The sequence below is a fragment of the Nicotiana tabacum genome, chromosome 2, assembly GCF_000715075.1.
Source record: "Nicotiana tabacum cultivar K326 chromosome 2, ASM71507v2, whole genome shotgun sequence".
Classification (NCBI taxonomy): domain Eukaryota; kingdom Viridiplantae; phylum Streptophyta; class Magnoliopsida; order Solanales; family Solanaceae; genus Nicotiana; species Nicotiana tabacum.
Window position 1 is genome coordinate 125,547,553 of NC_134081.1, and position 14,934 is coordinate 125,562,486.

The window sequence follows — 14,934 nt, forward strand, 5'->3', positions numbered from 1 at the left end:
AGGGGTTAAAAGATCTACTTTAACTCGTGTCCAACTGTCTAAAGATGTGAGCAGATCTCTGTGTGAGATATTTTACGAGCATCCACCAAGAGTTGCTCTATTGACAAAAACACTTAAGAGGTCGTTTGGTTACCATGATGGGATACACAAGTATATCTCATAAGTTGGGATATTCTATGAGATTAGCTATGGTTCTCGGACTAATTAATACTCTTTTCGTTCTAATTTATGTGAATCTGTTTGACTGGGCACGTAGTTTAAGAAAAAATGAAGATTTTTAGATTTTGTGGTCTTAAACAAGTCAAAAAGGAGTCCAAAGTATTTGTGTGGTTATAAAAACTTCTCATTAATGGTAGAATTGGAAGTTTAAGCTATATTGTTTTCAAATTTAGAAAGGGGATAAGTTGACATAAATTGGAACGGTCTCATGATCAAACGTGGGATAAAATTATCTCGGGTTTATTATCCCTTATCCCACCAATCAAACGACCCCTTATAAGAGCTTATGTGTCGATCACTTTCATTCCTTTTGTTAGCCGTCTGTAGCACATGAGAGTTGCAGGAAATGCTGCTTAAAGAGTGATTAGGGTATCAGTGACAAGCAAATTTTACAGACAAAGGGTCATACTTCTAAGACAGGTTAAGGATACTGATATGACATGTTAATGTTGGGAAAAGAGTCAATTCTCAGGTAAAGAAAACCTTAATGAAACAGCAAGGAGCTGGAGTCAGATAAAATGGTCCTGCTTTGTCAGACCAGTCTTAAAAACTGATAGGGCCATTTGCAATTGCATGCCTTTTCGAGTCATGTGAAATATTGATTGTTTTTTACGTACTGTTTTGCCAACTAATACTACTTGTGCTTTTAGGAAATTTGATAAGGAAATTTATGAGTTGAAAATATGACTGCCTCTGTTGTGCGTGTGTGTGTGTGTGAGAGAGAGAGAGAGGGTAAAACAGTATTGTCAGTCTTTTGGATGCTTTACTAATGATAGTTTTTTGGGGTCTTGTAAAATGTTAGGGCTTAACCTCTGTTAGTAATGTGCATTTAGAGTACACCTACATAAAAAGTCCTTATATTTGGCACCCTGCAATTTCCTGCTATCACACAAAGGAATACATTCAGATGTAATTTGGAAGACTATTCCGCATCGACAAAACTCGTAAGAGATATTGGGTATACAAGTAGACATATCATTGACGTATTTTAAAGCCGTGCGGGTCTGGTCAAAACGGACAATATTACTAATGGGCGAGACTATTATAACTAGTTGCTTTAATATTTTATGTTGCATAGTTCAATTAGACACAAAGTTTAAAAAGACTTTTCGAAGCTTATATCTTTAAACATCACATGAGATTTTTGTGTCTAAATAAACATGTCATTAATGATAAAATAAGAAGTTCAAATTACGTGAAGATCCAAACACCAAAAAAGAGTAACAATAATAGTTCTGAACTGCAATACAAAATTTTAGGGTTTCTGTAATATTTATGTTAAGATCGTACTAAATCTGTTATTCATCATTAATGTACAGTCATTTCTGATTATGTAAATTTTTTGCAATGTTAACTAAACAATCAAACTAGTATTTGATTGGTTTTTTTCTCTGGTGCAATTCAAGTTGCTTGTGTAGGACATTATGTGCTCAGAGTTATCCCTTTATTAACTCAAAAATGCATTTGCATTTATTGAACCCAAAATGACACAACAACTCACCTGTATGCATGTCGGAACTGTACACAACACTTTGTACCCCTCTTCGAACAACCAAAATAAAGAAACAAATATTGTACTTAGCAAAGTTTTTGGTTTGTTAAATTCTCCGCTGTTTTTCGGGCTTCTTTAAAACTAGATTTTTCAACTTGTTTGGATGACTGTTACCTATTATATTGTATCGTATTGTTACTTTAAATATAATATTTATTTTAATTGTTATTTAAATTTTATTATATTGTATTGTTAATTCCATCGTTACATAACGACGAAATTTGTCACATTATGTAACGACCGATTTGGTGTGATTGCGTCGTTACCTTGTCTTTTTCTCTCATCTCACTCTTCATTATTATTAAATTATTTTATTTTATCATTTACCTTACCTTTTTATATAATAATTTTACCCCGTATCAAAATTTTTCTTTACAATATTGCAAGTTTATTATTCATATTGCTGGGCGTGATATCATAACATAACGGCAAATGATACAATTTATCCGAACATTATATTCATCAAACGATACAGTGCAATACAATACAATATGATACATTATACAATATAATGCAACACGATACATTATATAACGACATGTAACAACCATCCAAACAAGTTGTTAGGCGTTTGGACAAAATTTGAGTTAAAGTTGAAAAAAAAGAGATTATTTGAAGTTGCAGTTCTGATTAGACATAAACTTTACTTAGAAACAAAAATATATTGTAGAAGTTGAAGAATGGTATCTGAAGTTGAATAATTGAAAACTTAACTTGAAATACACCTTCAAACCACTAATTCAGCTTGAAGTAATTATATTTAAATTCTTTTGGTAAATAATTATATTTCACTTAAAGTTCAATACTGTAACTTATTAAAATTTTATGGTCAAACTTCAACTTGCAAAATTTGTTAGCATAAACTTTAATTGCATACCAGGATCTTGAACATGATAATCTTACACAAAATCGTATAGAAAACATACCTGAATCGTAAGTCATCATCGTGAAGCAGAAGCGTTAATTCAGATTGGTTTCTCGCCCCTTGCCCTAGCTTTCGTTACCGCCGACTTTAGTGATGGAAGAGAGAAAAATAAAATACGGTGACCCTAATGGGTGGGGAGAGGATCAATTTATAGAGGTTCTCATTTAATCTGGTACATCCATCAAGTAACCGATCGGACGGATGAGATTTACTCATTAATTAAATATTAATTATGAGCCTTAAACTTATTGGGCCACCAAAACGTAAGAAAATCTTATATTCTCCCACTTGGCCCAATAATCACATAATATTAATATTTAATATAGGAACATTAGTTGCGCATACACAAATCTCTTCTATAATGTCCACCATAAATACCACAATACGATAAACTAGTAAATGTGAGTTATGGCGGTTATATATAATTTGTCTACATACTCCCTTCCATATACTACAACATTAGTAATTTATCGTATCAGGTTCATAAGCTATAAAATATTACGATCCACAATAATGTCTCATTGAGACTTATCCTGCAACATCTCGAAATAATAATGTGTACACCATTATGAGAAACAAAAAATCATTAATGCATATCAGAAACACGTAAATGAGCTCAGAGTGTCAAAAATCATAAATACATCAATCATAAATACAGCCAAGACCCATTATATGTACATGTTCCTTAAATGTCCTTGGCTGTAAACCTTTCGTTAACGGATCTGCAATCATGAGATCAGTTCTAATATACTCAAGTGACACTTTTTGTTTCTGAACTTCCTCCTTGACGGTAAAGTACTTTAATTCCATATGCTTGGCACCTTTGGAGTACTTATCATTCTTGGAGAAGAATACTGCTACAGAATTATCACAGTAAATTTTCAACGGCTTGGTAATGGTGTCGACAACCCCAAGTCCTTAAATAAAGTTTTGCAGCCATAATGCATGAGTCGTGGCTTCAAAATATGCCACAAATTCTGCTTCCATCGTGGATGTAGCAATGACAGACTGTTTGGCACTCTTCCACGATATTGCTCCTTCAGCTAATTGGAACAAATAACCAAACATGGATTTTCTAGTGTCAATATATCCAGCGAAATCTGAATCTGAGTATCCAACAACTTCCAAATGCTTGGATCTCCTATACATGAGTATGTAATCCTTCGTTCCTTTCAGGTACCTCAAAACTTTCTTTGCAGCTTTTCAGTGATCAATTCATGGGTTACTCTGATATCTTCCTAGCATTCCGACCGCAAAACTAATATCCGATCTTGTGCAATTATGAGCATACACCAGACTACCAACAATTGAAAAGTTGGGAATTGATTCCATTTCCTTTCGTTCTACGTCATTCTTAGGTCATTGCATGAGACTAAATTTATCCCCTTTTTGAATTGGAACAATTCCTGCTGAACAATTGTTCATATTAAATCTCTTTAGAATTCTTTCGATATAGTCTTTCTGAGACAATCCCAATAATCCTTGTGATCTATCACGAAATATTTCTATTCCTATCACTTGGGATGCCTCACCCATATCTTTCATTTCAAAATTCTTAGAGAGAAAATCTTTAGTCTCACGCAATATGCCTAAATCATTAGCAGCAAGTAGAATATCATCAACATATAGGACTAAAAATATAAACTTGCTCCCATTGATCTTTTGGTATATACACTGATCAACGGTTTTTTTTCATAAATCTAAAAGATGTCATGGTATCATTAAACTTTATATACCATTGTCGTGAGGCTTGTTTAAGTCCATATATTGACTTCTTCAGTTTACACACCATTTGACCTTTTTCTTTAGTTTCGAAACCCTCTAGTTGGTCCATATAAACTTCCTCCTCGAGGTCTCCATTAAGAAAGGCAGTTTTCACATCCATTTGGTGTAACTCTAAATCATAATGAGCCACCAAAGCCATAATAATTCTTAACGAGTTTTTCTTTGAGACCGGTGAAAAGGTCTCTTTATAGTCAATATCTCCTGTTTGAATATAACCCTTGGTAACAACTCTGGCTTTGTATCGTTCAATATTGCCATTTGAATCACGTTTCGTCTTAAAAACCCATCTACACCCGATTCTTTTAGAACTTTCTGGCAATTCAACGAGATTCTAGACTTTATTGTATTCCATGTATTTTAGCTCTTCCTTTATGGCATCAATCTATTTGTCATACTCATTACTTTCTATGGCTTGTGAAAATAAAATCGGATCCTTATTAAGACCAATGTCAAAATCTGACTCTTGCAAATAAATCACGTAATCATCCGAAATAGCCGATTTTTTAACTTTTTGAGATTTTCTTAATGGCATTTCTTGTGGTTCATTTGTGTCAGATATTTGAGAGTCAGTTTCTTCATAAAGTGTTTCATCCAAATGTTGCTCGGTGTTGTCAAAGTGTTCTTCAACAACTGGAATAATATTTGGTATTTGTGTGGAAGTAGACATATTCGTGGGTAATAGAATATTGACCCTCGCCTCTTTTATTTCCACACTTTGCTTTTCAACACTCCCACTAACTTCACCATTCCCAATGAATCTTGCATTACCAGTTTCAATAATTCTCGAACTATGGTTTGGACAGTAAAACACAAACACTTTAGATTTTTCTGGGTAACCAATAAAGTAACCACTTACTGTTCAATAATCTAATTTCTTTTCTTGTGGATTATAAACTCTAGCTTCCGCTGGAAAACCTCAAACATGCAGGTGCCTTAAACTAGGTTTTCTTCCTGTCCATAGTTCAAAATGGGGTCTTTGAAACTGTCTTACTAGGAACCCTGTTTAATAAATATATAACGATTTTAAGAGCTTACATCCACAATGATTTGGGTAATGAAGAATTACTAATCATGCTCCTAACAATATCCATAAGTGTTCGATTACGCCTTTCTGCAACACTATTTTGTTGAGGTGTTCCTGGCATAGTATACTGTGCATATATGCCATGTTCCTCGAGAAACTTTGCAAATAGACCTGGACATTATCCTGATTCATTATATTTTCCATAATATTCACCACCTCTATCTGACCTAATAATTTTTACCTTTTTGTCTAATTGCCTTTCAACCTCATTAACAAACACTTTGAGAACATCTTTTGCTTGAGATTTTTCTTTCAGCAAATAGATGTATCCATAACGTGAAAAGTCGTCGATAAAAGTGATAAAATATTTTTCTCCACTAAAAGATGGAACATCAAAGGATCCACAAATATCAGTGTGTATAATTTCAAGAAGTTGGGTGCTTCTTGTGGCACCTTTCTTACTATGTTTGGTTTGCTTTCCCTTAATGCAATCCAAACATACAGTAAGATCAGTAAAATTTAGATTCAGAATTATCTCATTCTTTACTAATCTTTCTAACCTTTCTTTGGATATATGACCCAAACGTCTATGCCACAAGTAAGCAGAACTTTCATCTAGTGAACTACGTTTAATTCCAGCATTATGTTGAACATTAAGAAGAGATTCAGAAAAACCAATATCGAGTTTCAGTTTATATAAACCATCATTAAGAAAACTAGAACCATAAAAAATAGCATTCTTATATAAATTAAAACATCCATTTCCAAACTTTAAATCAAATCCAGATCAAACGATAAGTCCCTATGCCTTCAATTGGAGCCTTCATACGATTTTTCATGAACAAGAAATCCTTATTTGGATTTGTAGTTTGGATCATAAGGAATCCCTGCAACGTAGTAGATACATGAGCAGTTGCACCAGAATCAAGCCACCAAGTATTATTAGGAACTTCTATTAAATTTGATTCAAAATATACAAAAGCACTAATTGTACCTTTCTTTTCGAACCAAGCTTTACGTTTCAGGCAATCTTTCTGATAATGTCCTTCCTTGTTACAGAAATGACACATATCTGCCTTATGTTTCTTCTTAGCATCCTGTGGAGCTTTAGCAGGTGCTTTCTTCTTCTTGAACTTGTTGGGCTTCACTTTAAGTCCTTTTACCAGCTCCTTAACCCATGAGGTTAATTGAATGACTCCCTTGTTTCTTAAGTCTTGACTCCTCCTGAGTAAGCATACTGGACAATTCACTAACATTTCACTTATCATTAATAGTATTGTAGTTAATTTGAAAAGGTCCATACTCAGGAGGCAACGAGTTCAGAATAAACTAAACCAAAAAGGAACTATCCACTTTCATCCCCAAGGTCTGAAGTCTTGCTGCAATGTTAGTCATCTCGATAATAAGATTTTGCATACTACGTGACCCATCAAACTTCATGTCCGTGAGTTCAGCCATTAGTGTACCAGTGAGAGACTTATCTGCAGAACGAAAATATTCTTCCACAAACTTCAGGTATTCCCTGGCACTTTCTGTTTGTGGAATAGTGCTCTTAATGTTGTTGGCAATATGCATTCGCATAAACATAAGGCTTAGCCTGTTAGGGCATTCCCATGCTTTATGGAAAGACTTCTCATCCGCGCTACTCGAATCAGTAATGGCAGCAGGCTTATCATTCAGCAGAGCCAAGTCAAGATCCATCACACCTAAGTGGAACTGGACTTGTTCACGCCATTCAGAGAAGTTCAATCCGTTGAACACAGTAACAGACGAAGCATGTGAATGAAGAGGAATAGCTGCAAAATATATAATATATGCTCACAAATCAATATGGATTCAGTAAAATAATAAAAGTATATCGCAATTCTCCTTTGGGTAAATACTACGACACACTATCATAATTTAAAGCCATTTAGTCTTTAGTAGGCAATTAAATTCGTCACCAAAGTGATCAAACTGAAATGTTTAAAGTATTCACATGCATAAATCTTGAGATATCTATTTTATGTGTGCATTTATGTTTATATAGTTTGTTAGTCGTCAAAGTGGTCAAACTAGTATATTTATGAAAAATATGCATACATAAAATTACAGTTATCCATAAAATTACAGTTATCCATAAAATTATAGTTTATCCATAAAACTAATGAAATGCCTATTATTGAATAAATTGATAAATTAACTTTCATTATTGCTAGAACTTAAAGATTTACCCAAAGGTGGATCAATTGTTTTATGAATAGTGAGTATGATGGAACCTTTAAAACAATGATTTATTATCGATGCCTCATCAGATTCGAAAGCAATACAAATTATAATGGCGAATTGAAAGCAATTCGATAATCACGTTGGAACAGTTATACATACATCATAATCTAGTCTTTCTTTCAAAAAAATTATCCGTTCAAATATCCAGGCTCGGATACCACATGTTAGCATAAACTTTAATTGCATATCAGGATCTTGAACATGATAATCTTACACAAAATCGTATAGAAAACATACCTGAATCGTAAGCCATTATCGTGAAGCGGAAGCATTAATTCAGATTGATTTCTCGCCCCTTACCCTAGCTTTCATTACCGCCGACTTTAGTGATGGAAGAAAGAGAAAATAAAATACGGTAACCCTAATGGGTGGGGAGAGGACCAATTTATAGAGGTTCTCATTTAATCTGGTACATCCATCAAGTAACCGATCGGACGGATGAGATTTACTTATTAATTAAATATTAATTATACGGGCCTTAAACTTATTGGCCACCAAAACGTAACGTACTTTTCTCTCTATCATGAGGAACGTCTAAGATTTTTTTTATCTCAGTCAAATTTGGTTGCTTTTGAGATCTTGTCACAGAAATAACTATCCTACTACTTTGTTTCATGATGAACGTTTTGACTTATATTTATACCGTTTCTCCTCCTTCTTAAATGAAAGTTGCAACTTGCAATGGATAAATTCATTTATAATAAATTAAGGCAACTCAGCATTTCAATCTTAAGAGATAATCCTTCTTCTTTTCAAGGCTTCATCACCGTCATATTTTTTTCGTTACTGCTGTGATTATACTTGTCTTGAATCGATGGTCCATCAGAAATATCTTTTATATCTTTATAAGATAGAGGTAAGGTCTTGATACATTTTTCGACCTCACTTGTAGGATATATTGAGTTTGTTGTTGTTGTTGTTATTATTGTCAATATTAAGAGTTAATTAAACTGGTTATGGACTAGTAAGATAAATACGCATCTTCACATTCTTCCCATTCATGTGATCTACCTCATGGCAACAATTAATTTTTTGCTTCTAACTCAAGGAAGGATTCAAGATTAAGACTAAGGAGTACAGGATCGTTACAAATATTCTTTTAACTATATGGCCCTTGATCGATAAAATATATTCATGAGATGTAAATAAAACAAAACAAAAAATCAATTTGTCGGATTATTTTCTTCTATTCGTATTATAATTGATTATTAATGGATTAAGTTAGTATATAGGAAGAATCACTTATTTGTTAACTACTTCTTTGTGACAATATATATTTGGGAAAAAATAAAAATAAAATTGCTAGATTTACAACTGGTTAATTAAAAAATAGTCACGATTTCAAAAGTAATCGAAATTTAGCCATTTTTTCATGTAAAAATAAAATCTGAACAAAAAATCCTTAAAAATTCGATAAATATTCCAGCATAATATGCTGAAGTTCGAAATTTTTACGTATGAGCTCTCAGCATAATGTGCTGGAAATAATATGCGGGAAGTTTATATGCAAGAACTTCATAATCCATCATATTATACTGAAACTTTTCTTGTGCTGGAGTTACAACATAATATGCTGGAAGTTTATATGCAGGAAGTCCATAATCCCGCATATTATGCTAGAACTTTTTGTGTTTTCGCAAAAATAGTGATTTTAATGACTTTACAGACATTAACTATTTTTTTAATTACCAGTTCGAAAAATAGCTGCACCGCACTATTTTCACTATATATTTTTGATTTTTTACCCGGTATCCGGCTCATGTTACAAATATTATACTCCTATATATTTGAAAAAGTAATCAACTAATCCCCAGCCACTCATAAGTCTTAGCAAAGGAAAAAGGAAGAGGGAAAAAGGGCATCAAAATAAACTAGGAAGTAGGAACAGAAGTAAGGTGAAAATGTAAGTGGAGTGAGTGGGGTAGTGGTTAAAGTAACAGAGATGAAAAGTAAAAGTAAGTTTGGCTATAAGAAGTTTTTTGCAGTAAAAGCTAAGCACAACGTACAATCTTCTCATGATCCATCTACCAGGCACTGGTCACAGTGGGACAGTCACAGTACTGTAAAATATCAGAAAACTCTGATAAGCCTAGGGGCATAAAAAACTCCTACACTTAGTATAATAATTAGTTTGATTTGTTTACAGAAAACTTTAGTTTATGGATTTCCGTATAAGTTGTCAGAGACAATAGCTGCCATAAAAGCAGAATAGTTGCAGCAGTTGCAGATACAACTGAGACCCCTCTCACTCATTATATTTTGCACACAGTACACTGTTGTATGTGTGTGTGTGAATATAAGTGAGAAAAAAAGGGGAGAAAAGATAGCAATAATATTATGATCAGAACCATTAGTTTTATCCCCATGTACACAAGATTCTGCAACCCAAATGGTCCCTTAAATAAATACTTAATCTTTCTGTCCCATTTATGTGATATTATTTTGTCTTGAGAGTTTTTAAATATTTTTTATTATTATGTTATATTGTATTTTTACGGAATTTTCAGATATATAAATTTTATTTCAACAATAATAATAACATATTCAGTGTAATCTTACAAGTAAAGTTTGGGAAGGATAGAGTGTACGCAGGAGCGGAGCCAGTATTATAGCTACGAGTTCGGCGAACCCAGTAGCTTTGTTTCACACCCTATATTTGTCTTGAAAAATTCATTAATTATTTATAAATTAATAGATTAGAAACCCAATAACTTAAAATGCTTAGAATATCAAAACGATAAGCTTAAAATCCTACCTCCTTACGAAAACCTTACCCCTACGGTAAATATGCCGTTTTTGATAAAATACAAAAAAGTATCAAATACATGATCAAAATTAAAAATTGTGAATATAAAAAAATTCAGAGTGTCACATAATTAAATTGACATAGAATGACTATATATTTCTCTTCCCAAAAGAGCTCCTTTTATTCACTACACCACTCTCCTTTTCTCTTCTCAAATATTAAAGTGAAATTTGTGATAAATGATGAGTACTACAGCAAGAAGTAGATTTCCATTCACAGCAAATCAATGGCAAGAACTTGAACATCAAGCTCTTATTTACAAGTACATGGTTTCTGGAATGCCTGTTCCACCTGATCTTCTTTATACTATCAGAAGAAGCTTGGATTCTTCACTTTCCTCAAAGCTCATTCTCCACCAACCTCACCACAGTACTATTCTTTCTCCACCCTTCATCTCATTATTACAGTATTTTCATAAAAACAAGTTAAAGTATTGATCTTTATGCATATATATTTCTGTATATAGGTGTGTATATATGTTTCTGTTGTGTTGTGTTTGGACATTATTTGTAAAGATTGGATTGTTTTCAATTTACTCACAAGAATAAGTCAAAGTAAAGATCTTTATGCATACAATTCTTGAAATATGTACTCCCTCCGTCCTAACGTTGGGGTGTTTGATTCGGCAGAGAGAAAGAGAGTCACATATATTGGGACAGAGGGAGTAGTACCTTTTTGTATATAGGTGTGTAAAGATTGGATTTTTTTAGTTTACTCGCAAATTTTAGCTCAAAGTAAAGATCTTTATGCATGAAATCTTGAAATATGTAAAGATTGGATTTTTTTAGTTTACTTCCAAAAATAAGTCAAAGATGAGATCTTTATGCATGAAATGTTGAGATATGCATCTGTGTTAGACCATTTTTTTTAAAAAAAAAATTGGATTTTTTTGTTGTTGGTGTAGTTGGATGGAACTGTTTTCAAATGGGATTTGGGAAGAAAATAGATCCAGAGCCAGGGAGATGTAGAAGAACAGATGGTAAAAAATGGAGATGTTCAAAAGAAGCTTATCCAGATTCCAAATACTGTGAAAGACACATGCACAGAGGCAGAAACCGTTCAAGAAAGCCTGTGGAAATTATGACTACAACATCAACTAACACATCAACTACAACAAGACCTATTTCTACTGCTACTAATACTACAACTCCAACAGCAATTTCCATCTTATCAATCAACAAAAACACAAACAATATTTCCTCTTCTAGCCCCACTTCTTCTCTTCACTCTTTTTCTTATCTTACTTCAACTCATGAACCCCACCAATATCCTTTCCTTTATCCTCATTCTTCTTCCTCTAGACCATCCCCTGCTGCCATTGGTTTGGAATCTTCTCCTTATTCCAGGTTTAACTTCTGACTTAACAGCTTTAATTTGTCATATTGTTCAATTTATGTGGCATCGTTTGACTCAGTATAGAGTTAAAAAACAAAGATTCTTGAAATTGTTATTTTAAATCGGCCGTAACATTATGTACTTTTTAAAATTTTCATATTATTCAATTTATGTGGTATTGTTGACTTAGTATGGAGTTCAAAAAAAATATTTTTTAAGATTTGAGATCTTAAAGCCAATGGTGAAGCTAGGAATTTCACAAAAGGTGTTCAAGATTTAATATCCTCATGTGAAAAATAATATTTGATCTATATACACAATATAAGTTTCTATATTCATAATATAATTTGTGGATAAAAGTTGTTTGGTTGGCCACCATTCAATGTATGACCGCTTAAAGCCATGACATTCAGTGCCTATAAAAAGCGTATCATTAAGAGCCAAACAAAAAATTTAAAGAAAATTATCATTACTTTAGCGAAAGAGTGTCACACAAAATGAAACAAAGTACATAGTACTTGATTTTTTTATGTATAAACTTGAGGTTTTTGGTTAAATTGTGGTTTACAGAAATGGATATGGAGATGGAATGAAGGAGGATGTAGATGAGCATATTTTCTTCTCAGAAACTTCAGGGACAGTGAGAAGTACATGTGGTTCAAATTCAGTTGATGATACTTGGCAATTGTCACCATTAACTATGGGTTCACCAATGAAACAGAGGACTTATTCTCTATCACAAAATACAGGACACTCAGTTTCTTCTTACTTACAACTTCAAAGCTTAAATGAATCATCAAAAGATCATCAACAGTATTTTCATGATGTCAAAAGTATGAAAATAGAAGATCAGCAGCAGCAGCCCAAGAAAGTAATGCACCATTTTTTTGATGAATGGCCAAAAGACAACAAAGATTCATGGCTTGATTCTGAGGATAAATTTTCTGGCCTATCCAAAACTCAACTCTCAATTTCAATACCTAATCCCTCACATGACTTCTTCATCACCACTAATGGTAAATTATCAAGAATCTCTCCTTTTTTTCTTCATTTTGTAACTTTTACATGGTCGAAGGGGAGCGTTGCACCAACGGTAAGGTAGTCTCCGTATGATCTATAAGTTACGGGTTCGAGCCGTGAAAGTAGCCACTTATGATTGCATTCGGGTAGGTTCTTTACGTTATGTCCCTTGGGTGCGATCCTTCTTGAACCCTATTTGAACGTCATGATTTGTGCACCAGATTATTATTATTATTATTATTATTTTTAACTTTTACATGGTTATGGCCAAAATTTTTCTGTTTTGACCAAAATAGTTGAACTTTGTTTTTGCAGAGAAATGAGCTTTGTGAATCAAAGAAGTGGCCAAAAGAGTACTAACTACTTCAATGGTGGTGGGGCGGTGCTTTTTCTGACGTAACTTTCCGTATACCATGTGTTGTATGTTCTGAGAAAACTGTTCTTTTTTCTAATTTATGTAAGTGTAGTAGTACTTTAAATTACAAGTATTTGGTATCTGGCTAACTGAGCCATTTCACATGGTAATATTTGGTTGTCAGCAGCATTGTATTCGTTTCCCCTCCCTAATATTACTAGTACTACTATTGTATTTGTTATGTTTGAATTGTCTGAGCTGAGCCAGGTTTCTGCTAATTTTTGCCACATGTTTGTATGTTTTTATCAGTCTATATGACGTGTTGAATATCTTCTTCTGGTCTTTTTCTGGGGTTGCTTTCAACGACTTTTGCTTGCTGTTGAACTAGTGCCTGCCCCATTGTTTTTTGTTTCCCACTTTGGGCGCATAAGGGATATTTAATTTTGAATTAAATTTAAGATGAGTTTATTTTACGTTTGGTTGAGATAAAATTGTGATATAATTAATTTTGGGATTAGTTATCCCGAGATTGTAATATTTTTTTAATCCCTATGAAAGAATGGGATAACTAATTACGAGATAATTAATTATGAGATAACTTATTTTCCAACAAAACAAACCCTTAGTGTTCGACTAAATTTGAAAAAATCGTTAAGGGTTCCGTGACAAATCCGAAAGCCGAGTGAAGTAGGTACCAATCTACCACTCTCCTTGTTGGTACCCATGTTGCTATTTTGGATTCTTTTGTTATCGTATGCTTATTTATGGTTTTTTTAATATTAACATAAAGCTGCTGCTCACACATTTGGCTCCTTTTTACACTCATGTACAAATCAAGGTTTACTTAAGAAGTAAAAGAAATTAATATTATTATTATATGGTCCTGCATTAGACTATATCTACATTTAATTACTTCTGTTTCAATGCACATGCATTCTGACCTAGTAAGAATCTCAATACCCCGGATCTATCCACCCTCAGTGTATTTTGGGTCTGAGTCTGTCGCATAAGGTTTGCCTAGTATATTTTATATTTCTAGTGTGGTTTGCAGACTATTAGATAGTGGGGGTTTACCCAATGCGCTCACCACAGAGTGCTCATCCGAAGGATAGAAGTTATGGCAAGATAGCTGCGGATTTTCTTGGGGTTCAAGAAAGAATCTCAAAGATTATAAAAAAAATGTAACTTTTGTATCGACTTTAAGCCACTAAGCTTTTGAATATCTTAGGGTTGGACATAAAACGCTGACCCCTAAGAAACATTTCACTTTTAGGGGCAGTACTAAAACAATTGGCCCTCGTGTCTAAATATCTGAAAGGATTTGATCTCCAGGTCTTTAAATGTTGGCCATGCAAAAATAAGAACTTATATACGTGTAAAAATATTTACACTATACTTTCACGCCACTTAAAAGATAGCTACAGATAACTTTCATAAAATAATTTGAAACTTAAAAAAATAAGACAAGTTATAGCGTGATTCATTATTATCATCACCCGGGGCGGAGCCAGCATGAGCCCACTGAATTCGGCCAAACCCAATAGTTTTGGTTCAAGACCTAACTCCGTCTTTGATCATCACAATATAAATGTACATTTACTCTAGTGTAAGAAATGATTTGGTATCCGATTCCGATCATACAAAT

The 14,934-nt window shown here is 33.4% G+C and overlaps 2 protein-coding genes across 2 annotated transcripts; one reads left to right on the plus strand and one right to left on the minus strand.

Moving 5' to 3' along the window:
- Positions 1-6,834: 6,834 nt before the first annotated feature.
- On the minus strand, positions 6,835-8,026 carry LOC107816693 (uncharacterized). Its single transcript, XM_016642434.1, has 2 exons — positions 8,011-8,026; positions 6,835-7,301 (listed from the first exon to the last, which is right to left on the minus strand). Exons 1-2 carry the CDS (start codon positions 8,024-8,026, stop codon positions 6,835-6,837), a joined length of 483 nt encoding a protein of 160 aa, XP_016497920.1.
- Positions 8,027-10,665: 2,639 nt separating this feature from the next.
- On the plus strand, positions 10,666-13,567 carry LOC107816694 (growth-regulating factor 1-like). Its single transcript, XM_016642435.2, has 4 exons — positions 10,666-10,948; positions 11,484-11,925; positions 12,485-12,930; positions 13,250-13,567. The coding sequence occupies exons 1-4, from the start codon at positions 10,759-10,761 to the stop codon at positions 13,255-13,257; spliced, it is 1,086 nt and encodes a 361-aa protein (XP_016497921.1). The 5' UTR covers positions 10,666-10,758; the 3' UTR covers positions 13,258-13,567.
- Positions 13,568-14,934: the final 1,367 nt, after the last annotated feature.

Bases quoted from the DNA above. Each gene is read 5' to 3' on its own strand.
- LOC107816694 (XM_016642435.2), top strand. From the start codon at position 10,759: ATGATGAGTACTACAGCAAGAAGTAGATTTCCATTCACAGCAAATCAA. The intron at 10,949-11,483 runs GTACTATTCTTT...TTGTTGGTGTAG, and splicing joins TCTCCACCAACCTCACCACA to TTGGATGGAACTGTTTTCAA. The intron at 11,926-12,484 runs GTTTAACTTCTG...TGTGGTTTACAG, and splicing joins GAATCTTCTCCTTATTCCAG to AAATGGATATGGAGATGGAA.